The 25,257-nt window shown below is 35.1% G+C and overlaps 1 protein-coding gene and 1 long non-coding RNA gene across 3 annotated transcripts; one reads left to right on the top strand and one right to left on the bottom strand.

Annotated features, from left to right (window-relative positions):
• Positions 1 to 3,042: 3,042 nt before the first annotated feature.
• Positions 3,043 to 10,688, bottom strand: LOC124457999. Of its 2 annotated transcripts, none has more exons than XM_047008119.1 (3): positions 10,538 to 10,688; positions 4,874 to 4,978; positions 3,043 to 4,798 (listed from the first exon to the last, which is right to left on the bottom strand). In XM_047008119.1, exon 3 carries the CDS (start codon positions 4,767 to 4,769, stop codon positions 3,345 to 3,347), a length of 1,425 nt encoding a protein of 474 aa, XP_046864075.1. In that variant the 5' UTR covers positions 4,770 to 4,798; positions 4,874 to 4,978; positions 10,538 to 10,688; the 3' UTR covers positions 3,043 to 3,344. The 2 variants fall into 2 exon arrangements, with proteins under 2 accessions (XP_046864075.1, XP_046864074.1); XM_047008118.1 differs by having other exon boundaries at positions 3,043 to 4,780.
• Positions 10,689 to 23,816: 13,128 nt separating this feature from the next.
• Positions 23,817 to 24,370, top strand: LOC124457927. Its single transcript, XR_006952891.1, has 2 exons — positions 23,817 to 23,888; positions 24,083 to 24,370. It is a non-coding gene; the product is annotated as an uncharacterized LOC124457927 (long non-coding RNA).
• Positions 24,371 to 25,257: the final 887 nt, after the last annotated feature.

Raw genomic sequence — 25,257 nt, 5'->3', positions numbered from 1 at the left:
TTCAAAATCATATGGTTGCATTCGCAAGGCCCATTGTTCTAATCTCGCAGATGGCTTTGATGATGGATTTGTGTATATTTTCACCAACGGCTTGTGATCAGTGACGATGGTGAATTTTCCTCGAAACAAATATAAATGAAAATATTCGCAGGCCCATACTATAGCTAAAGCTTCTCTTTCCAAGGAAGAATAATTTTTCTCTGTGGTAGTTAGTGATTTACTAGCGTAAGCAATTATTTTCCTTTTTTCTTCTCCCTTTTTCCTTTGCGCCAAGACTGCTGCGATACCAACTGGACTAGCATCTGTGAAAACCTCCGTATCACTATCCGGATCGAAACACGCACTTTCTGGACCATCTGTTAATGCTTTCCGTAGGGCTTTCATTGTGTCTTCTTGTTCTCTTGTCCACATGAATGGGGCATCTTTCTTGATAAGTCGACGTAACGGCTCTGTAATTGTGGCATAATGTGGAATAAATCGACAGCAAAAATTGGTCATGCTAACAAACTTCGTACTTCTCCTACATCTTTAGGATTTATGCATTCCTTAATTGCTCTAACTTTATTGGGATCCGTCACAATACCATTCTCTGAGAACACATGCCCTTGGAATATTAAACTTCTTTTCTTAAACAGACATTTCTCCTTCTTAAGAGTTAGTCCTCGATCTTTAATTCGTTGTAATACCGCGTTCAAATTTGCATCGTGATCTTTCCATTTACGCCAAACACTATAATGTCATCACTAATATTAATCACGCCTCTCAGTCCACTCAACGTTTCTCTGAAGGCATTTTGGAATATCTCTGCAGCACAGTTTATTCCAAAATTCAAACGTCGAAATCTCCGTAGAACAATGTGTGTTACAAAGGTTGTCAAATATCTTGATTCTGCATCGAGCTCTAACTGGTTATAGCCTTGATTTAAGTCCAATTTTCTAAACCATACAGCACCATTTAGATCACTTATAATGGTCTGTTTCCATGTTACCATAAGAATATTTAATTTGCATTTTCTAAGTTGAAATAAGAAAGTGCGTTTCAGTATAAAAATGAAAAAAAAATCATTCTTTGAGCCAATAAATCTTTGTTTGGTCAGATGGTTTTGATATGCAATAACCGCCATCTTGAGATGAAAGATTTCTTTTGCCATTCATTTGGTCCCCTTCCAAGGTCATTATTAAGTTCAGATGGCTGATTGAGAAAAAAGACCAAGGCATTACTTGCAAAAGATCTACAGAAAATATACCTGTTTCCGAAGAGATTCATTAACCTTTGCTGTATCATAGATTGCAAAAAGCTTTTTAGATATAGAGGATTCTCTTCACAACGAAATTTTACATGAAGGATCATTCACTTCAAGAATTGTGTTATCTTTGACGATTAACAAAAAATATGTACGAAGAATGCAAAGAGAGAGAGCAAGCAGCCCAGGTCACAACAGACGAGTTTAAGAACATTTAAGTGCGTTCACAAATCACATAAATGGAGAAATTTCTTACTAAATCCCAAAAATAATAAAGCCCTAACGATCTTTTTGAGCGAAGAGTAGAGAACATAAAAGTGGATAAATATAGGAAAAGCTAGAAAGTAAGTTTTTGTACGTAGCCTGCAAAGAGAAGTGTTACAAGATCTCAGCAAATGATACCCATGTTGTTGAAGAAAATCGTGCCGCGGAACAGTAATTGTTGTATCAGAATTTGCACAGATTTGTTAATGCTGTGTTTTTGCCATTTAATCATGTAATTATTTCATGTATATTTGATAAAAGTGGAACAACAACAAGAATCAAGTTTATCAACATCTCAAATTGTCTTAAGCCATTGATCCAGATCTTTGTCCAAGCTTGCTTGGTATACATGCTTGTATACTATATGTGATACAGTCAGGGCTTGGCCGGTGGAGGAAAGTCGGAGCGATACGGCTTTTATAACAGAACAAACAATTTTAAGAGATAATTGAACTTCGTAGACCTATCAGAAGAGTTATTCAAGAAACTTCAATCTTTCACCTACAATATTTTTTGCAGTCGTCCAGAGAGACTTCAGATATCAATGTGTTTCGTTAAAGACTTTTTTGGAATCAAAAGAGAAAGTATCGACTCTTGCAAAATACAGCCTTGTATAGATTGCTTGTACAAGAATTACGCCGAACAAATTACAAGACAGCTGTCTGAAAACGCACTTTAGAACGGTTTCCACAAATTCCATGTGCAGTTGTATCTGGCTAGTATTATGAAAACGGCTAAGTGGCCATTAGTTGAATGAGTGGCGAGCTTCTGCAAACAGCTATTTTGAAAATTTTATCTTGATACTACTTATCATGCAAATTACTACCTGCAAATGTCTGGTGAACGTCTTAAAAATGTTTGGATAAGTGCACACTACTAAGGTGACAGACATAATGTCATTTTGGTACTAACAAGTAGATTTGACACACTCATTAGCTTTACTCATCATCTTTTCTTATTTGTCTGTTAGACATACGTGACACTTACTTTCATCCCATGACTTACCGTGTTATTGTACTCTTTTTTGATGGTTATCATACGTCAAAACAAAGTTTCAGAACCTCAATTTTAAGATATGTATCTTTGTCCTTCTATCTCGCAAAAAATCCCCATTTTTATAGCCCTCTGGCCCATGGACTTCACAAAGTCAATTATTACAAATGATGAGGCTTATGCCATCATGGAACGGCCAAAACCAAGATTATTGTAAATATTATCGTAATGCACCCAGCTTTTCTGCTTTACTCAAAAATTAACAATGTTTTGCATGGCTGGTTGCGTCACACGGATGTTGAAAAGGAAAGTGGTTTGTCCTGCTTGCAATAAACCATTTGGTTTGAAAACAACAAACATGAATCTCCTCTTATTACTTTAAAAAAAGACAGTCGGCATTTAGCATTTATTTAAACAAACTGTTTGTGTCGTATCAACATCCGCTCAAACAGAAAGGTAATTTGGTGAAAAAAAATTTATCGTACTGTTGTTTTGTATAGATGGAATTGTTACACCATTAAATGCTTCAATTAAAAGAAGTCTAAAGTTATTAATATCTTTAATTTTTGAAATATTTTAGCTTTAGATAAAATTTGCAAAAAAATCCACCCAACCAGCCAAAAATATGAATCTCTTTCGTAGTAACAACAACTTTTTATGCTCGATGTTTAATATTCTTCTTGCAAATTGATAAGGTGTTATGAAAAGAAACTGGTGAGTTCAGATTATTAATATATTGATCAAGCCTTGTTTACAGAGAGCAAGTCGTTTAAATTTACCACTTTGCAATACTTCGACAATAATATTAAATGATTCACCTACGAGTTTCCGAAAAATATACCTCTTACGTGTAAAAGGGTTTTACATTCTCGCAAAATTGTCTTTCTATGGCTTTTATCACCTGAGACTTGAGTGCATTCATACCATAATCTAAACTTGTGGTGTTAGTTTTCAAATTTTCAATATCCTTGTCCCTATAATGCCTCATTACGGCCATATTAGTGGGTACTTGGTATGACCTATAGCCTTTCATCATCCATCGCCAAATATGTACGCGACAAGTAACAGTGTAAAGGGGCTTTGCTATTGATTTTGCACGAAGATTACCACCGAGGACACTGTTTGATCTGTTATAAGTTGCAAAAAATCGTGGAACCTTGTACTTTAATTTAGTTTTACCAGGACAATGTATAAATTCAGTTTTTTTGTTTACGTTCCTATGGAAACCCAAGTGTTGAAATGTAAAATGAGCGATTTTGCTGTCCTCTACTTTGAGCATCAGTTCTTTCCATTTCAGACCATTTTTGGGCATTATTACTTCGTCCAAGTCACAAAGTACCAAATACTTAGTCCAAAACATGTTGCGGTAGACGCAATCATGGATGGCCACTAGCAAACCTCTGTTGTAAACAGGATTAGGGATATTGTTACCCCAATTCATTACAGCATCAAGAATTTTAATCTTCTTTGAGTAATAATATAAAAAATTTATTGCTATACTATGGGCTTCATAAACATATATAGTAAACCATGTAGCTCCTAGTGCTTTGTTAAGTTCTATGGAATCCATAATTCCTTGGTCATATTTACCCCCATAGAGTGGTGTCTCATAACAAACAGCAAACTGGTGTTTGATTGATGAGGACTGATCAACTACGGGAACGAAATGTGAGATAGGAATCGTGAGAAATGAAGAAATGTCCTGTGACATCATTAAAGTGACATATTGTGGTCTGTCCACAACAGTGTTACATCTATACATAATTGCTCTATATCTGTCAACTTTAGACTTCCAGAACTCCGCTAAAATGACACGAAAAGCAGGTTTTTTTTCTATGACTCTTTGGTTCCCATTCATTATAAAACCACAGAACAATGCATTGTCGAGTTTGCCCATTTCGTAGCCTAAGACCACCACACTTCTTTTGAAATTTCCGTAACGGACTGTTTGTAAAAAACGCTTATCGTAATAAGATGAGAAAACACTGATTGTGTTTGAAATTCGTTTCCAAGAAAAGGATGAAGAACAATGAACACATTTTTTACTTTGCTTTTTAAGTCGGTTTAAGAAACGTCCACTTTTGCCAGATGTTGTAAAATTTGGGGTTTCTTCAAATGAGGATATTTTAGCTACAGAAACATTTGTAACGTATCCGTTGAAGTATGATTGTTTTTGAAAATTTTCAATCAAAACTAAGACAATGGCTATCAGAAAACCAGCTCTAATGAGACGTCTTGCTTTTTTCTTATAATGAAAAAATAAGGCCATGGCGTCAATTACTATAAAAATAAATCAAGCTTATTGTTCATTCAAATATAAACTACTCGACTTGTAAGATAAATGCGTGATATCTTAAAACACTCAATACTTACTGCTATTTATCTTCTCTGAACAAATATCGAACTGCAACTAAATACAGTGTGGCTTTTGTTCGCGCATTACATACACTCCCAAAAAATCTTAGAACTCTTGCTCCTCTATAGAAAAGATGACAAACCAATAATAGTATCAATTTTACTGAGATATCTAATTAACTTAAATGTAACATAGCATGTATAACATAAACTAACAGCCACAATTTAATACCACCTTAAGAAATTAAAAAAGAGCAACCAATATTAAGCGTCATAAATCAATTTAGTCGTAATATCGACATCATGCTAGATTATTTGTTCTCATTTTAAAGGTTTTGTAATTTTGCAACACAGCATAGAGAAATTTCTAAAAATTTAGTAAATATTAAGCGTCATAAATCAATTTAGTCGTAATATTGACATCATGCTAGATTATTTGTTCTCATTTTAAAGGTTTTGTAATTTTGCAACACAGCATAGAGAAATTTCTAAAAAAAGTTTTTTGTTGTGAAGTATTATCTATTTAATCCCAGCTATCAGGCTTATTTTAACAGCCCCTAAGAGCCTGATTATAACCCCGAGTTGAGCTGACCCTGTTAGCAGGATAGCTCGATGATTTCAAGGGGTTGAAAAGAGCCGAAACTTCAAGGTTAAAAATTACAACTGTTTCCGAAGCACCAAACGTCCCTGTTGTAATTCTCGATATAGGGCAAACTGGTTGTTTCAGTTTTAAATGTTGCGAGAAGTTTTTAAATCAGAATATTGCGAAATTGCTCGAGACGGTTTAACTAATGATAAGTTTGAATCGTTTCCATTTGCCAAAATCATTTCACGCTTTGCTGAATCCCGGCTACCGGGCTCGTGTAATCAGCCTCTCAGACATAAAAAAAATGGAGGTTTGATGAGCACGTTTACAAAAATGGAGGATCTGCAAAGGAGTAACACAATTTTTACCACCTAATATACCAAGATGAGCGCAAATATACATACAACTGCATGTAAACACTTGCTAAAATGCCCATGTTATGTTACATGAGTTATGTTATGAGGTATATGAGGTAAGTTATGTTACATGAGTAACATAACTTACCGGAACGCCTTTATTTACAAACATATATTCATGATTCTGATATACAGATATACATACTGTTAACTTAGCCGTCACGAGAAAGAGTACTGTTGACAAAGGGATTCGAGAGAAATGTCTCAATTAGATTCAGACAGTAAGGATGTACAGTTTCATGATAATGCTTTGATAAGTTACACCGATGAATCTAAAAGATTGATGTCAACGGGTAGGGAGGCTGATACCGAAGAGGAAACTGATTCTTGATACCAATGATATAAGAGGCAAGAGAAAGAAGTAATGTGGATTTTGATGATGTGAAAGAGAGCATTTTGAAGAGGTCTAGAGGAGCAGTCAGGTGAAGATAAAATATATCTAATCATTCTATTAAAATACCGATCCAGAAAGATCTCATCCAGAAAAAATAATGCACAAAATGAAAGGAGTGTAAAGAAAATGATGATTTTAATCCGCCGTGGAAGCAGCTGCTAACAAGAACAATTTCATTAATGACATTTCAAAGAACACAGCTTTGCTGACACTGTCAAGGTTAAAAAAGATCAACTGTGATCAATTAACTTTTGTTACACGAAACTTTATGTTTGTAAAAAAGTAAATGGTTCGAACCCGGGAGTATCGTTACATGTTTGTAAATGTAGATCGTCCAGGTTGGTATAATCCTGAGAAGGACTGTTTTTGTTGTTGTTGACTGACGTTTTGACATCCTTAGCGGTAGTCATCTTCAGAGTCAAATGAGGAGCAAACGTCAGGTTAGCCGTATTTGTTATCTGATTCTTACGTCATTGTTTTGTGTGTACAGGAAGTATGTACTGTCATTGTGAATTAGTGTGAAGTGAAATGTTTTCAGTTGTGATGTGTGATTTATGTGTGATGTTTTTAGTTGTAATGTGTGGGTGTCAATTGTGTATTGTCATTGTGAATTAGTGTGAAGTGTAATGTTTTTAGTTCATCGTTTGTTTGTATTGTGAATAAGTCGTTGTAAGGTGCCGGTAATTGCTGTGATCTGTTCAGGGGTGTTTGTTCAGCGGGGTTTGTTCCGGAAAGTTTATGTTATGTTAATGTTTCAAATTGGGAAAAAATTTAAATGAACTGTTGTTTATATTTGTTTATATTGTGAAAAAACTTTCATCTATATCAAAAAGCCTTTATCATGGTTTCCGTTTCCATCATCTTATCTTGAAATATCATAATCATCAAATAAGTATGCAGCATGTGCGAAAATATTGAAGTTGAGCGTTAAAAATAAGGTAAACAGATGAAATTAGTCGATTCCTTTAGAAGATGATTATATTTTCAGAAAAAGCATTCAAACATCTCAATACAAACTTGTTTAAAGTAATCCAAACTCCCCCAAGGCCTGAGCATGTGCGGGCAATATTTTTGGTGTAAAGAAGACAAACACTTGGAGTTGTTAGTTCTGTTTTCTGTTAGTTCACGGCAAAACTTTGTTTCTTTCGCGGCAATTCCACGCACGTACCTTATTGTTGACAGGCGCATGCGTATACCCTTTAATATACTGATGTGAATTTAGCACAAAAATCAGGCCACAATTGGCGCAGCGCCCGCAGTAAAGTTGAGATTATATGAGAACACAGAAGGGAGATAGAATAATCCCTCCCAACGTCCTATTACATTACGTTATATTTTCTTTTAAAGTAAATGGTTGAACACACGAGTATCGTTACATGTTTCTTAATTTAAATAGTCCAGGTTGATAAAGTCCTGAGAAGGACAATTGAAGTTTATGTTAGCTTATAGTAGTTTGGTCGCTCATTACGATTTGACGTAAAGTTTGCTAGGTGATTAGACTATGACGTTGTATTTTAGAACTTAGTCTACATCAGCTGTGTATTGCGAGTACACAGTGTACGTCGTTCTTCAAATTACAATGCAAAATTGTCTCGCAGTGTAATTTTCATTACCACATTTCTCTTTCCGCAAGCTTTGAATTGCTTAAACCATTGAGTCAATAGAGAAAATATCTGATGAGGTCGAAGAATTTCTTTTAAAAAGGTATACAGAATGACCTGGCAGCTTGGAAAGTGTGACTTTGGCTCATTAAACCGCATGGTACGACTCTCGTCCTCACAGGCATATAGAAACCCAAACAAGTGTGATGTATATAATCTTCTTTTGGGAAATTTTGATGAATATAATGATGATAATGCTCAAATTGCAAAATATGTAAAAAAAAGATCTTGCTGTGGAAAAATACGTAGTGTCTGGTCTAATAAAGAATTTCAACCCGAAACACATTATCCTGAGTTAATTATGCTCTTTACTCCATGGCGAAATAAACATACCTATTTATTAGGAAATTGTTGATGTTCTGAAGAGCAGGAGAATATTTTCATCGTGTTCATATACTACTACATGCGCATACAGGAAAACAGTACATATTACAAAAGGTAACACGATTTACAGTGCCTTGCGTATACCAGCCAGTCAGTCACTAAAGAATTATAAACCGTTAGATTCTGCCAAATTAAACATGATGAAATGCGAACTGGGTTCAAAGTTCATATTACTTGATGAAGTATCAATGGTTGGCCATAATAAGTTCGCGATTAAATTGAATAACCGTTTAAAAGGTTTAAAAGCAGTCAAAGAAGATTTTGGCGGTGTAAGTATAAATACAATAGGTTATTTATTTCAAATGAAGCCTGTGATGGATGGTTATATATTCAAAGATGTTAAGTGTTTAAGTTCTTACGATATTGTTGCTCCAAACTTATGGAGAAAGTATCTCAGAATGTTTGAGCTTGATGAAATCATGCGACAGAAGAAAGCAAGAATTTTGCGCAGACTCTCAATCGACTTCGTGAAGGTAATCACACTCGCAATGACCATGAAAATTTCAAAAAAAGATGCGTTCAAGAGACTACATGTCCTACAAAACCCCACATAAGTTCATCCAAAATGCATAAGTGGATGAATATAATGATAAAGTTTATCAATCATTCAATCGTGCTAATAAATACAATATCAAGGCACAAGATAGCGTCATTGGAGCTAGTTCAGCTGAACTCAAAGAAAAGATAATGAGACAAATACCTCACGTTTCTCTTAAAATATTTGTCTTATTTTGTTGTTATTATCTATGTACATGCAGAACCATAGCCTTGTCATTGAAGCGTTAACAAAGCAGCTTGGAGCTATTTTATACCTGACAAAGACAATAATATCTACTTATCACCAATCAACGTCGTGAACAAGTTGTATAATGTTGCTGGATGTATAAATTCTACATTCCTTCAAATGTATTTTAATGGACAAATAATCTGTAGCCATAATCTGTTATTATTTACCTTATTATAAACAAATGTTTGGGGCTTTTCAGTTTATGATCATTGATCAATCAATCATTGGACCGTTATAGTACACATTGTTTAAGATTTGAGACAACTAATATTGATTAAATGAGAAGCTGTTTACTATAAACTGTGATTATGAGACTTTATGATCCAGGAAGCTTTTTATTTTGACAATTTGACTGTAATGGCATTAAACCTGAGAATTTTACATAGATGAAATGTTGTGGCATGTCACATATTGTCCCCTTTTCTAACTGAACATCTCATGAAGAGATATCAAGGTGTGTTGATCTATGGCTCATACCAGATTGTTTGCAAGAAATTCTTAAGGGCTGCTGATTCATGAAAAGCATTTTCTATAAAGTAAAAATGTCTTTCTATGTATGCAGATAAACCTTGAAATTTGGAAAAACAGCAAGGTATTATTCATGATCACTAGGTAATTTTTCTGATAATCGTTATAATTTCTAAACTAAATTATTCCAGATTTACATTTAAACAAGTTTTGATTATATGAAAATATACTTATTATGACCAGTAAGAATGACACATAAACCAATTTTAACATTCATGTAATTATATGATTAAAGGCATATTGGTTACATTTTGTTTATATTGGCAAATACAATGCTACTGGTGATTGAAATGTAGCACACTTTACATAAACTTACAGAAGATAATAGTCTAGTGAAATGCCTAATAACCATTAATGGCATAAAGCTTTCCTTAATTGCAAATTTTCATTCCGATAATCTTTGTTTAATCTTTGGCAGAAAAAAAATTTTATTTTTTTCTCAAAACGTGAATTTCCTATGAATAATGTTTGAAAAATCCTAGATCCGCCCCTGTCTCATACTGGCAAGAATGATCATATTTTTATCATCGAAATTGCCAAAGAATTCTTTAACGACTTTACTTGTAAATATAACCTATACGTGTCAAATTATTAAGTCATTGAGAATCGATGCATTAAACCGATAACTAAAACGTATACGAATAATCAGCACTATTGCTCGATTTCATTAAATAATAATAACAATCAACCAATCAATTAAAAGTCAACTTTCATATTTAATAAATCATGTCAAATAACATATCAAACTCACATAAGAGATGCATCTCAGCTAGCAGGCCAAGAAGGCTATGTAAATTTTGAAACGGTACGTAAGTACGGACGTAATTTTCACGCAGTTTTGATCGGTAGAAATATTGGACTACGACAGGAATCATTATAGGTTTAAATAGGACCTTATTCCGTCAAATAAATAATGGCTAGATTACCTTCTAAGCTTTATAATTCCAGAAGTTTCGTATCCTCTCTCAACCTCCAGATTTCACAATGCAAATAACACAAAAAATTCTTTGTAATGAGCACACAAACAAATCTCTTTTCCAACTTCATTAATATTCTTTCTCGCGAGTCACATGGCAAGCGAGTTAAAGTGTTTTAATATTATTGGCCGTCGCCTGTGTGTATCTAATTGTCGCGGGTAAAAGGTCGCAGGTAAAGTCGGGTGTAGATAAAAAGCGGGCGCGGACGACGGACGCGGACGACGGACGCAGACGACGGACACGGACGGCGGACGCAGATGTAAGACGAACGTCTGTTTGTTGTGGTCGGGAATTGCAAATGATTTATTGTAGGAGTTTGACAGTAATTTAAACGAGCTTTATCTTTCAGGATATATTTTTTGACCTCATTATTTAAAGCAATTAAACATGCATATTTCAATTTCAGTCAGTCATATAGAGTGTAAAGCAATGAAACCTCATTGTATTTTTTTCGTGCTTTGTCAATAGCATTTCACTCATGTTGGCCTTACGTGCGTGAGCCTGTTCATATTTACTGCACTGAATGATTTCCGTCAACTTGTCATTTGGCAAGCAATACGTATATTGCTGTTTTCAACCTGAACTTCCTTTTGAAAGCTGAGGTTTGAAGCCGTTGCAAGTTAGTCAGTGCGTCATTTACAGTCATGTTTGCTGTAGCTATATGACAACTTTTGATGAATACTAGCCAAACGCATTCAAAAAGCGTTATGATATTTTCCGTCGTAATTTCAGTATAACTTAGAGTCAAATTTAAAATTCTGTTTCACTGCATTCTTTCAGTCATAGCAATAGAAATATCGTCGCTAGGCTAGTTTTCCGTTAATATTTCTAAAGAGCTATATACAAGTTCTTTGTTTATTTGCTTGAATCTTTCTTTTTGCAATGCGTGAGAAACTATAACGCTAGTGATTCATCTATAAAAGAAGGATTGTCTCATGTTTTTCAATATAACTACCGTTCGTATCTAAGGATGCAAGTAATTATTTCTATCACATAGAATTACCTCAGTGACTTAAAGTTAAAACGAATTGTGTTAAAGAAATGTGGAGCAGCAGAGAAGTGGGACCTCAACAAATATTCTTATCTTATCTTTAAAAAGGAAATTACCTGTAGGACATTCTTTGCTTAAGTGCATGCAAAGCTTTTACTTACTTATGGTTTCAATTAATACTTATTTTCTTTATTGTATGATTTGAGTCATATAAGATTGACTTTTTTTAAAATTGGAAAAGCAAGGCTCACCCACGTAGGGCAAACATGAGTGAAATGCCATTGACAAAACACGAAAAAAATACAATAAGGTTTCATTGCGTTACACTCTATATGACTGACTGAAATTGAAATATGCATGTTTAATTGCTTTAAATAATGAGGTCAAAAAATATATCCTGAAAGATAAAGCTCGTTTAAATTACTGTCAAACTCCTACAATAAATCATTTGCAATTCCCGACCACAACAAACAGACGTTCGTCTTACATATGCGTCCGCCTCCGCGTCCGTCGTGCGTCCGCCGTCCGCGTCCGTCGTCCGCGCCCGCTTTTTATCTACACCCAGGTAAAGTCGCAGGTTAAAAAACACTTTTTTTGCACGGAAATTTTGAAAAAAGTCAATGTTAAATTCACAGCGTTCAATCAACGTTCTCAACGTTCCCAACGTTGAATCAACTCTGCTTTCAACATTAAAATATGTCACTGGTGCTTTGGATATTTAAGATTTGTGTTTGCTATACCTATCCAAATATTACTGTCACGGCAACATTTGAATGCAAAAATCTCACGGCAACATTTGAATACAAAAATCTTACGGCAACATTTGAATACAAAAATCTCACGGCAACATTTGAATGCGAAAATCTCACTACCACATTTGAATACAAAAATCTCACGGCAACATTTGAATGCAAAAATCTCACGGCAACATTTGAATGCGAAAATCTCACTACCACATTTGAATACAAAAATCTCACGGCAACATTTGAATGAAAAATCTCACGGCAACATTTGAATACAAAAATCTCACGGCAACATTTGAATACAAAAATCTCACGGCAACATTTAAATACGAAAATCTCACGGCAACATTTGAATACGAAAATCTCACGGCAACATTTGAATACAAAAATGTCACGGCAACATTTGAATGCAAAAATCTCACGGCAACTTTTGAATACAAAAATCTCACGGCAACATTTGAATACGAAAATCTCACGGCAACATTTAAATACGAAAATCTCACGGCAACATTTAAATACGAAAATCTCATGGCAACATTTGAATACGAAAATCTCACGGCAACATTTGAATACAAAATCTCACGGCAACATTTGAATGCAAAAATCTCACGGCAACATTTAAATACGAAAATCTCACGGCAACATTTGAATACGAAAATCTCACGGAAACATTTGAAAACTCACGGCAACATTTAAAAACTCACGGCAACATTTGAAATTCGTACGGCGGAAGGAAAGTGAAGGAAGTTAAATCATTGACTTTTAGTCTAAAAAATATAAAATGGCGGAAAGCATTGAAGAATACGATGTCGATGATTACCATGAAAATCTTGAACAAAGCAGTGAGGAAGAGATCATACGTTATTATTTCCTAAAAGGATTTCCATACAAAGAAATTCTTAACTTAATAAGAAAATATCGCGGTAAGCACATTAGCATGAGTACATTAAAGCGAAGAATAAACCATTTTGGTCTTCGACGAAAAAACAGCCATTATGATATGGACGTTGTACGTGATGCAATTCGTGCTGAAATAGACGGTCAAGGAGGTTGCCGAGGTTATCGTTTAATATCGCATGCCCTTCAAATGAAGGGAATAACTGTACCTAGAGACGTTGTGGCAGGATTGTTAAGAGAGCTTGATCCAGAAGGAGTGCAAGAAAGATCTAGACGCAGATTGAAGAGAAGGATTTATTGGAATCCTGGACCAAATTTTTCCTGGCATTGTGACGGATATGATAAGTTAAAACCATATGGCTTTCAAATCGATGGATGTATAGACGGATGGAGCCGTAAAGTCCTTTGGTTATATGTTACTAAGTCAAATAATCTACCAAGTAATATTGGAGGCTGTGGAACAATTTAATGGCTGTCCTGCAGATTTTATTACAGACCTTGGTACGGAAAATGGCCTTGCTGCTGCCATTCACTCATTTTTTAGTAATGACCCAAGCAGTCATAAGTATGTGTCTTCACCAAGAAACCAAAGGATAGAAGGGTGGTGGTCATTCCTGAGAAAAGATCATGCAAAGTGGTGGATCAATTTTTTTAAAGATCTGGCTGAAGAAGGAGCTGTAGAACTCACCATTCCTCTTAATGTGGAATGCCTTTGGTTTTCTTGTGCAGATTTGCTCCAAAAAAATTTAAATGAAGTAAAAGAGCTTTGGAATTCACATTACATCTGAAAATCAAGGTATGACACTCTACAAGGAAGGCCAAATTCTCTGTATTATTTTCCCGAACTTCAGAAAGGTGAATGTAATTTGATTTTGCCTGTTCTTGAGTCTGAAAGACTATATGATAGAGAGCATATAATATGTGAACATGATGCACCAAACAACTATCAGAGATATTTTTTGTATGTGATGGAAAATTGCTCATTACAGAAACCCCATCACCGGAGGCAAGCTTTAGAATAGTTTGTTACACTAATATGGCATGCAAACATTGTGGACTGAGAATAGCATAGATTTTTATAGACAGCATAACAAATTCTGACTATTTTACTAAGCTTCTTGTTGTTAAAATGAAAACAAAACTTTAACATAAGTGACGAGATTAGTTTCATTAGAGGGCTCTAATTTTAAATTCTCCAGCTTATTAAAAGTTCACGTAAAACAGTTCATTAAAAAATTTAACAAAATGTGAACATATTTCTTTCTCAATTTTAAAATGTCAATCTTCTTTTAATTCGTGCTTTATTAAATGATTGAGCTTTACAATATGCCATGACAAATATTTCTTTAAACTTCCCTGACTCGCACATATGTACAACTGGTATGGTTAGCTCTCTCCCACAAGCTCCAACTAACGGAAAACACGTCGTGTGGTTTGGATTTCTTACAAGGCGATCATGGTCAAAATTTAGAGTAATCGAAGGTTTCTCTTTAGGTAGAATATGTTTATGTCTTTGGCCTGTGAGCCATCCCTTAACACTTTTACAGACATTTCTGGCATTTCAAATAATTCTTCTGTGTTTATGTTAACATTCTCTTCTTCATCATATTTCCAAGCAACCAGGGGCGGATCTAGGGGTAGGCACCATAGGCAAGTGCCTATGGTGAAATTACCAAAATATACTTTGACTTAGATTCGATACGAATTTATCGAATTATGAAACTATGAATAGCACTTTATCGCAGTCAAATCATCTGACTTTTGTTTAGAAATGTTGTGCAATTAAATGACGTAATTTTGATATGAATCGTAGTCCAGATGCGTATGATTATCTATAAAGCTCCGTGTCGTTAGGCAAAGCAGCCATTTTGCCTAAGTCAAGAAGGCGATCTAGCCATTTGATTGGTTGTTAGCAATTTGCCTAAACAAGATGAATTTGCCTAACTTGACATCGTGTATAGGTATTCTGATTGGGCAATTTTTTGCAACCGTATGCTTTCATTGGTCAATTTTTTTTGCCTAACTTGAGCAATTCCAACCAATCATTGCTGTTGATAAGCATAGTTGAGCTAGGCAAATTAGGCAATTGAAAATTAACATACACTCGTATTGTTTCTGAACAGCCTCTGTGCTCAGTTTACGGTTTTGTAATATTTTATAATGTCTTCATTGTGTTGTGGTAATTTATACGAGACTGCTCAGTCTGCGTTGGCCAAAAACGATTTAAAATGCCTTAATGAGCTTTATTCTCGTTTATTGGTCGATGTTCGACCTATGTTTACTAACGAGCAGCTGTTAGATAGAATTTATGACCCCGACCATACTCTGTGTCGAAATTTTGGAGCTGAAATATATGTGCCAAAGCACGCTCATGACGGAAAGACTTGTACTGCAATAAGGTAAATATATTATAATTATATATATCGTATTGTAGTATTTATATATACGTGTAAAATGGTTAAATCTCAATTTCGCTAGGCTATATCTTTGTCTACAGTCAGCAATTCATTCATACAATGCAATCAATCTACCAAACAAAATATTAATTTCTTTTCTTGAATATTTTTTAAGATCTGAAGCTTCTGGCAATTGCCTCTACAGTTCAGCTTCCCTAGTTCTGGTAGGTAACAATGCATTGGTCCCTACTTTGCGAATTTTAACATCGCTTGAGCTATTTATTCATGCTGCTTTTATGCTCAACACCCATGCTTTTTGTCTGTTATAAGTGAGCACAGTGATTACTTTGCCCAAAGCTTAAACAATCTTTTGCCTTTGTCAGTGTCTAAAGAATGTTTAGACACTGGATATACAACAGATGAACTGGTAAAACAGGAGGCTATTTTAAATTGTAATGACCAGAAATGGTCATCTTTTCTTTGTATTTTGGGCCTATCTTCTGTTTTAGGTAGAAAAATTCATACTTTTTATCCTGATTCTGGTGAAAGTAGATATAAATTGTTATTTAATCGTATTGTTCAGCCCCGGTTATTAAGCCAAAGAGGTTTGGATGCTATTAATATTTTGTTTTGTCATGAAGGATCTGTACAACCAGGTGAGACTTTTCAGTCTAATCATTTTGTGCTTCTCATTTTCCATGCCCACTGGTTGAAGCGAAAATTGTCTAATTCCTTTACACAGTCTAATTCTAGCAGCTCAACAACAGAGAAACGAAAATTTGTCAAAATTTTTCCAAATATTGCACCAAAAACAGTTGACATTTCAAATTTTTTTACTTCAACTAATAGGCCTGCTGCCCAACCAACTTTTAAAAGGATGCCCAATGAGAGTTTTTCTTCTGCTGCAGCTCTTGCTCAGACATTAAATAAAGCCAATAGTCTTTTGCTTCACACATCATTCCAGGAACTATTGCCTGGTATTCCAACTTCTGGTGATATGCAACCTGCTGTTTTAACCCATAATTTTGATGTTTCCTTGTATAGGGAGAAAGTTAAGGGTATGGATAATTCTGAAATATGTCATTTGATAAAAAATGTATATAAACCAGATAAAAAGTATCATTTTCCTAAATCTAATGGCAGATCATTTAGGCATGATTGGCTAGACCAGCATGAATGGCTTTGCTATTCACCTTCACAAAATGGTGCGTATTGTCTATCGTGTGTGTTGTTTGGCAATAGATTCCCAGGCAAGGCCAGTAAAGTAAAAAAGTTGTTTACTGAACCTCTTCAAGATTGGAAGAATGCTAAATGCTCTTTCACTCAACATGCTGGAAAAAGTAAAGGGAGGGAAGTCGGTTTGCATGCATCCACATCACCAATTTTGATGCTTTGCGTTCCCAAATATCAGGTACTCTGCAGCCTATCGAGATGATCATGGATGCTGGTATCAAGAAAGAAATAGAACAGAATAGGGAAATACTATCTCCAATTATTGATTCTGTCATTTTTTGTGGACGTCTAGGTTTACCTCTTCGTGGGCATCGTGATGATTCCAAGTATCACCCTACTGTTGGTTGTTATTCATCTGGAGGGTTGGTAATTTCATTGAAACACTCAATTATGGAGTTAGGAGAGGGATAAAGTTTTAGAAAATCATTTAAAGAATTGTGGTAAGAATAGAAGTTATATTTCTAAAACAAGTCAAAATAAAATCATTAAATGTTGTGGCCAGGTAATCAGTAATCAGATTATTTCTGATATCAAAAAGTAAGTTTTTCTGTTATTGCTGATGAAGCATCTGATTCTTCACATAAAGAACAAATGTCTCTTGTTTTGCGCTTTGTTGATACCGATATGAATATCAGGGAAGAATTCATTTCATTTCTTTTTGTAAGTGGGGACTAAGTGGTGCTCAACTTGCCAAGCTACTTTTAGAGGCTCTAAAGGAACTGACTTTATCAATAGATGATTGTAGGGGGCAAGGTTATGATGGGGCTGGTTCAGTTGCTGGTTGCACTAATGGTCTAGCAGCTCAAATTTTAAAGCTTAACCCAAAGGCTCTTTATACACACTGCTATAGTCATAGGTTAAACTTATCCATTTGCGATTCTTTGAGTATACGTGTTGTCAATGATATGTTGAAACATGTTAACAATGCCACTAATTTTATTAAAATTTCCCAAACTCGCAATATTCCCTTTGAAAACATATACGTAATTCAGAAACAAACTCGAAAAGACTAGATTAACAGACGTTTGCAAAACTAGATGGGTAGAACGTATCGAAGGTTTAGATACATTCCAAGAGCTTTTGTACCTGTATACACCACCCTTAACGATATGTCTGAAAATCTAGATGGTGAGTTCAAACCGTCGCTTCAGTCTGATGCCTCATCTTTGTTTCAACTTATTGACAGGTTTGATTTCGTCGTTGCTTTAGTTATCACGAGAAATATTCTTGATTCAACTCTTCCAGTAACACAGTTATTACAGGGTAAGAGTATCGATATAATGGATGGTATTCATTTAATTTCAACTTTGAAAACTGAGGTGGTGAACATGAGGAATTCCTCTGATTTTTATCATGACACCTGGTATGACGAAGCGCTTGAACTGGCAGCAAAAGTTGGCATTGAAGAATGGAAACCAAGAACAGTGCGCAAACAAACGACCAGGGAAAATATTCCCCACACAACCATTTCTGAGTATTATAAACGTGCAATTACTTTTCCTCTACTAGATCGTTTGCAATCTTCTTTAGAATAACGATTCAACCTTAAGAGTGTGAATGTCTATAAAGGCCTTAGCATTGTACTGGCGAAAATGATGTCCATGACAAGAGATGGGGTGGATTGGAAAGAGCCATTCAAAACTGTGGCTAACTTTTATTATGATGATTTGCCAAATCTTTTGGCCTTAGATGCTGAACTTAGGTTGTGGTACACTTATTGGGAGACCCACTGCGGCCTCCTTCCTGATAACATTGCCCAGACTTTAAAATCTGTTCATTTCGCCGGATTTAAAAACATTAAAATTTTACTACGTATTTTAGGAACGCCCCATTACCTCTTGTGAATGTGAACGATCTATTTCTTCCCTTAGGACACTTAAAACTATCAGCGAAGTACCATGGTTGGGGAACGCTTCAATGGTTTGGCCTTGATGCAAATTCATCAGGAAATTGTACCAGATATTGGTGAGGTTATTAATACTTTTGCTGTTGGAAATACAAGGCTAAAATTTGCATGAATTTATTCATATCCTAGTTTTTTATTTTGTTGAAATGTCCATATGTTAACCATTTATTGTGCGTTGTACACAATAGTAACGTCAATAGAATTTGCATCAAACTAATAGCTCGCCCGATAAAGGTTTTTTTCCCTATATACATTCCAATCTTAAAACTGCTGAGTACGTGTATGGTACTCGGCCGTTGTCGACATAAATTTACTTTCACAAAATTGTTAAGCATAAATAGAATAATTTTTCCTTACACCAAATTTTAGTCTTCACAAAGACTCTTTATACAAAGCTCTATTTTGACTATTACATTACATTTACATTCTGCTCATTTGTTGGCAAATGAGAGTGCACATTTTAGGTGGGGGGTAAAGGGTTGGAATTGACTGGGATGGTGTAAGAAACTGAGCAATCTTACATCCATGAAATGTCCCACATAGTCACCCATTTCTAACCAAACTCCTTTTGCTATTTGCTAAAGGTGTGAAAGGCGAGTTTCTGGCGCCTTCAAAACCAGAGTGCTCATTTTAGGTGGGGGGTAAAGGGTTGGAATTGACTGGGATGGTGTGAAAAATTGAGCAATATCACATCCATGAAATATCCCATATAGTCACCCATTTCTAACCAAACTTCTTTTCAAAGGTGTGTAGGCGAACTTCTGGCGCCATAACCAGTCTGCTTAATTCGGCTCTCACAGGGCTGTCCATGCCGGATCACGATTTTTTGTTTTGCGTTAAAGTGTTCCTAGGCATGCTGATGAGCCCTGATATGGGGCGAAACAGTCTTGTGTGCATTCAATATTCTGAATAGTGAAAATCAACGACCTTGTGATATGTAAGTATAAATATACAATGTTTTTATGTATTTATACGATTGAGATCTACAAGATTCTGCATAGCTGAATGATTAGACTGTTTGATTTAAACAATTTATCGAAAGCATAAATAGTGTAGTATGTTTTGCAAAGTATGACGTCATAGGTTTAGCACTGAATGACGTCATAATGTTTTGCCTATGGTATCCAAAATCCTAGATCCGCCCCTGCAAGCAACTGCTGTTGAATACCCCGGTACTAATGTGTCGTCTAGTGAAATGAAAAAATCTTGAAGGTTGTCCACTATAGTGTGTTCTAAGGCTCGCCTTGAAGATCCTTCCTCTAAAAACACAGGTTCAACCAAAGAAAAAAGAGAATCTGCATCAGGAACCATATCAGAAAAAATTTTTTCACAAAAAGAGAACGGCAAGCATCTGGATTTTTCATAATCATATCTCCAAATCCATAAAAATCAAGACCTTTTTTAAACTCATTCATGTATAGTATGCAATTTCTAACAAACTTTAATTTCAGGGAATTTATAATATCTTCAACATGACTTCCCTCAACAACCCCAGTGTAGCCATTATCCAAAATAAAATCACAGTATTTGGTACAATCAATTCTAATGTCCTAAAGTTTTTGTTTTTCTTTTTCAGTTAATTATTTATCGTTAACTTTGGTCTAATCAATTGGGGCTTCTGTAATGAGCAATTTTCCATCACATACAAAAAATGTCTGTGACAGTTGTTTGGTGCATCATGTTCACATATTATATGCTCTCTAGCATATAGTCTTTCAGACTCAAGAACAGGCAAAAGCAAATTACATCCACCGTTCTGAAGTTCGGGAAAATAGTACAGAGAATCTGGCCATCCTTGTAGAGTGTCATACCTTGATTTTCGGATGTTATGTGAATTCCAAAGCTCTTTTACTTCATTTAAATTTTTTGGAGCAAATCTGCAAAAGAAAATCAAAGGCATTCCACATTAAGAGGAATGGTGAGTTCTACAGTTCCTTCTTCAGCCAGATCTTTAAAAAAATTGATCCACCACTTTGCATGATCTTTTCTCAGGAATGCCCACCACCCTTCCATCCTTTGTTTTCTGGGTGAAGACACATACTTATGACTGCTTGGGTCATTACTAAAAAACGAGTGAATGGCAGCAGCAAGGCCATTTTCCGTACCAAGGTCTGTAATAAAATCTGCAGGACAGCCATTAAATTGTTCCACAGCCTCCAATATTACTTGGTAGATTATTTGACTTAGTAACATATAACCAAAGGACTTTACGGCTCCATCCGTCTATACATCATTCGATTTGAAAGCCATATGGTTTTAACTTATCATATCCGTCACAATGCCAGGAAAAATTTGGTCCAGGATTCCAGTAAATCCTTCTCTTCAATCTGCGTCTAGATCTTTCTTGCACTCCTTCTGGATCAAGCTCTCTTAACAATCCTGCCACAACGTCTCTAGGTACAGTTATTTCCTTCATTTAAAGGGCATGCCATATTAAATGATAACCTCGGCAACCTTCTGGACCGTCTACTTCCGCAAGAATTGCATCACGTACAACGTCCATATCATAATGGCTGTTTTTTCGTCAAAGACTAAAATATTATATTCTTCGCTTTAATGTACTCATGCTAATCTGCTTACCGTGATATTTTCTTATGAAGTTAAGAATTTCTTTGTATTGAAATCCTTTAAGAAAATAATAACGTATGATCTCTTCCTCACTGCTTTGTTCAAGATTTCATGGTCATCATCGACATCGTATTCTTCAATGTTTTCCGCCATTTTATATTTTTTAGTCTATAAGTCAATGATTTAACTTCCTTCACTTTGCTTCCGCCGTAAGAATTTCAAATGTTGCCGTGAGTTTTCAAATGTTGCCGTGAGATTTTCGTATTCAAATGTTGCCGTGAGATTTTTGTATTCAAATGTTGCCGTGACACTTATAGGCCACCGTAAAATATATAAAACAATGCGTTGTTAATAAGAGGAATTATTATTAGTTTTATTTGAGGTTCGTTAAAATTCTCTTACAATTGAAACTTTCAAAACCTAGTTCATAAATTATAAGATATGGTTTATATATATGTTTAACTTGCACTTTTACACGACTATAAATTTGCTTTTCTTTAGCAACTAAGTTCTTAGTTACCATTAAAAGAATTGTATCCAGGTAAATGTTGAATGGTAGTGATGCTTGGAATCAAAAGGTAACTATGTTTTTGATAGTGATTAATGAATATAACTTATGTATACTAATATTATATTTGGATCCATAGAACAAACACACATTGATTATGAATGAAGATTATACTCAACGCTTTTGAGGTATTTCTATTGACAACGGAGAACGTGTATCTTACAGAAACTGACTCTAAGTGTAAAGTACATTCATAGCAAATATCAACCATTAATTTCAGATTTGTGTGGATATAACTCATGTAAGGGATACAAAACATATTTTTGCTACGTAAAAAAAAAACTTGCCAATCATGCGCAAGGAAAAATGGAAGCTGCCGTTTTACTTACATGATCCATCCATAGATTATGATTTATGATCCTTAACGAAACGCGTTTACTGCTTGAAGTGGATGTACGGAGTTTTTACTTGATCGGAAAAAAAAACAAAAAAAAGAAAAAAAAAATCAAAAAAACTACAAACAACACCAAAACTAAAACACTACACTCTAATATTATTAACACCAATCATATTAACAATACACCAAAACCCATGGCAACGCATTTCACCCCATCTGATCACATTCATCCACGCACTAATCCAATTAGACGCTCTAAACGTCTCCAAGCTAAAAGCACGTGTAAATAAATATCCTCATTCTGATGAAGGCTCGAAGCAACGAGTCGAAAGCTCAATAAAATCATTCAAAATCCGGAGAAACTTTTATCTTTTATGTATTCAATGCCTGGATTACAAATTTTCAAACTTATAAATATATATATGTATACAAAGTATATTACAATGTGCCCTCCCGGCTATCACCATATTAAAATGGTGACTGCTGCACTTGGGACACAGGACGTACGGTTACACATTGTATGGATTGTATGGTACAGTCACCACAGTGCTCAAACCTATAAAGGTGAGCTTTGCATATCGCGAACACGGTGAACGTCTCCATATGAGACTCTATACACAATCCGACAGTGCTCAAACTACGCACGCGCAGTGAGCGTAATATACAAAGTGTATAAAAAATAATGGGATTTTATAACATCAGTGATACAATAATTTCTACACACAATAAGACCGTTTTACCCAAAGACGAAACGATGAAAAACGCCACCACAGACAGAAAATGCAACTGCCGGAAGAAAGAGGAATGCCCACTAAAAGGAAAATGCCAAACCAAAGGGGTAGTCTACAAAGCCACAGTCACCAACACATTAACAAAACACAAAGAAACCTACATCAGTCCAACGGAGAACACTTTTAAAACACGCTACTTGAACCACACCAGCTCATTCCGAAATAAATCAAAACAACACTCCACTGAACTTAGCAAACACATATGGAAACTAAACGACTCTAACACACCATACACCATCAAATGGAAAATTGTAAAGAAATCACAACCTTACTCAAACAAAACCAAACGCTGTAATTTATGCCTCTCGGAGAAATTCTTCATCATCTTCCACCCAGAACTCAGCTCGCTCAATAAACGAAACGAACTCATTTCCGCATGCCGCCATCGTAATAAACACTTACTAACGTCATTAATGTAATACTATATCACCTAAACACTTAATTATTCATCTTTGTGTATAAGTTCCGTTGTGCTATAGTGCTATTTTTATTCTCCTGACGAGTGTCGCAAGTCAATCAACTGCCATACGAAACAGTTCAGTAGGGAATAAATTTCGATGAAGTAATTCGTGGTTTCTTTTCTTTTCAATTATATATATATACAAAGTGTATTACAATGTGCCCTCCCAGCTATCACCATAGCACAGAATAGATACATACAGAAGCGCCACTCAGCGAAAAATCTGTCCCCTACTTGTACCCAGTTCTTAATGGCGCATTTTTGCGTCCGCCATTACTCCAGCCAGATAAACTGGCCAGAATGTATATAGATTAATACTATGAAGAGTTGTTTTTCGAAAATTTGACGAATTTAAATTCACTTATGGACAAAATTTTTAATGCAATCGGATAGGATACCAAGCATATGAGGTGAGAAACAGTTTTGTTGTAAAATACGTTCGTCAAATATAATTGTAAGGGTTTTATAGTTTCTTGCCTTGAATTGTATGCGAGATCCATGTTTAGAACGTCTCTTATATTGAACGGCAGTTGCCCTAAGAATTTATAATTTAGGACAAAAGTCATAAATATATTTAGTGTGATTCCATTTCTGTATTTTTTAGTAAAGAGTTTCCTATTAGAATGGTCAACGGATTTGAAAGAAGCGATAAAACGACCTACTGTGTGTAAAGAACGTTCTTCAGATGAAGACGTAATTAGTATAAAATTTGGACTAAACTAATTTATATTTGATTCTTGAATCGGGGCTTTTTATTTGCAATGTAGCTTGTCTGCATAATTGTATTTGAAAGTTTTTATATGTAATTGTATATTGAGTTCCTGTGGCTATCATGTCTGTCAAATTTGTATTAACTTACAAATAAAGATGTTTCTTGTTGTCTTATTTTTAATAAACAACATATGAAATTACAATTTTTTAAAGAATGAAGTTATTGATAAATTGTTACAATTAAATTAACAACTTTGCCATTATGTCAAACATATTGTCAACTTCCTACAGCTTAGCTCTTTGGTTAAACTTCACTTGTGAGTTGTGACCAACAATTGTATGTGAAAAATGATTAGAATTATGTTTGATTCACATCCATCCAACTAACTTCCAAAAAATGAAAGTCAAATATGCTACACAGATTTTTAGTCATACCGTTGCAGCAGCTATTTGCAGATATGTCAGCTTGGGAGGATTATCGTCTTGTGCCAGTGGAACTGCAGAGTTTCTCTTGAAGTTTGATTCCCTCTTTGATTGTGTAAATAGCTCCAAGCTAAAAGCAATGAAAGAGTTGAGAAGACCAATCACAACAAAGAGTTCACACATCACATTTTTGCAAGAATCCTTACAATTTATTAAAAAAATTAAAGTTTTCAATGGCAATGAGGATGTAACAGGCAGGATAAAATCTCTAAATGGTTGGTTGGTTACAATTAGTGCAATTATAAACATCTGGATTACATTGCAAACCGCCCACAAATTTACTTACCTACTTACCAGACGGCTGAACACTGACGCACTTGAAAATGTTTTCGGAAGCATACGACAACAAGCGGGGAATTGCGACAACCCCACACCAATACAGTTCACAAGAGCATTTCGAAAATTGTTTTTTAGTGCTTCTTACATCATCAAAAGGCAACTGTGGTAAAGATATGGATGCCCTCTTGATTCAATGCACATCAGCAAATATATCAAAGCCAAAACATGTAGACAACATGCCCCAATCCCATCCAAGCATTCTTTCAATTCGACCAGCAGATTATAGAGAACAGAATGTGACTTCTA

Source organism: Xenia sp. Carnegie-2017, unplaced genomic scaffold (genome assembly GCF_021976095.1).
Source record: "Xenia sp. Carnegie-2017 unplaced genomic scaffold, XeniaSp_v1 HiC_scaffold_6, whole genome shotgun sequence".
NCBI lineage: Eukaryota > Metazoa > Cnidaria > Anthozoa > Malacalcyonacea > Xeniidae > Xenia > Xenia sp. Carnegie-2017.
Note: the sequence above shows the minus strand (reverse complement) of the source record. Positions and strands in the feature narration are given on the sequence as shown.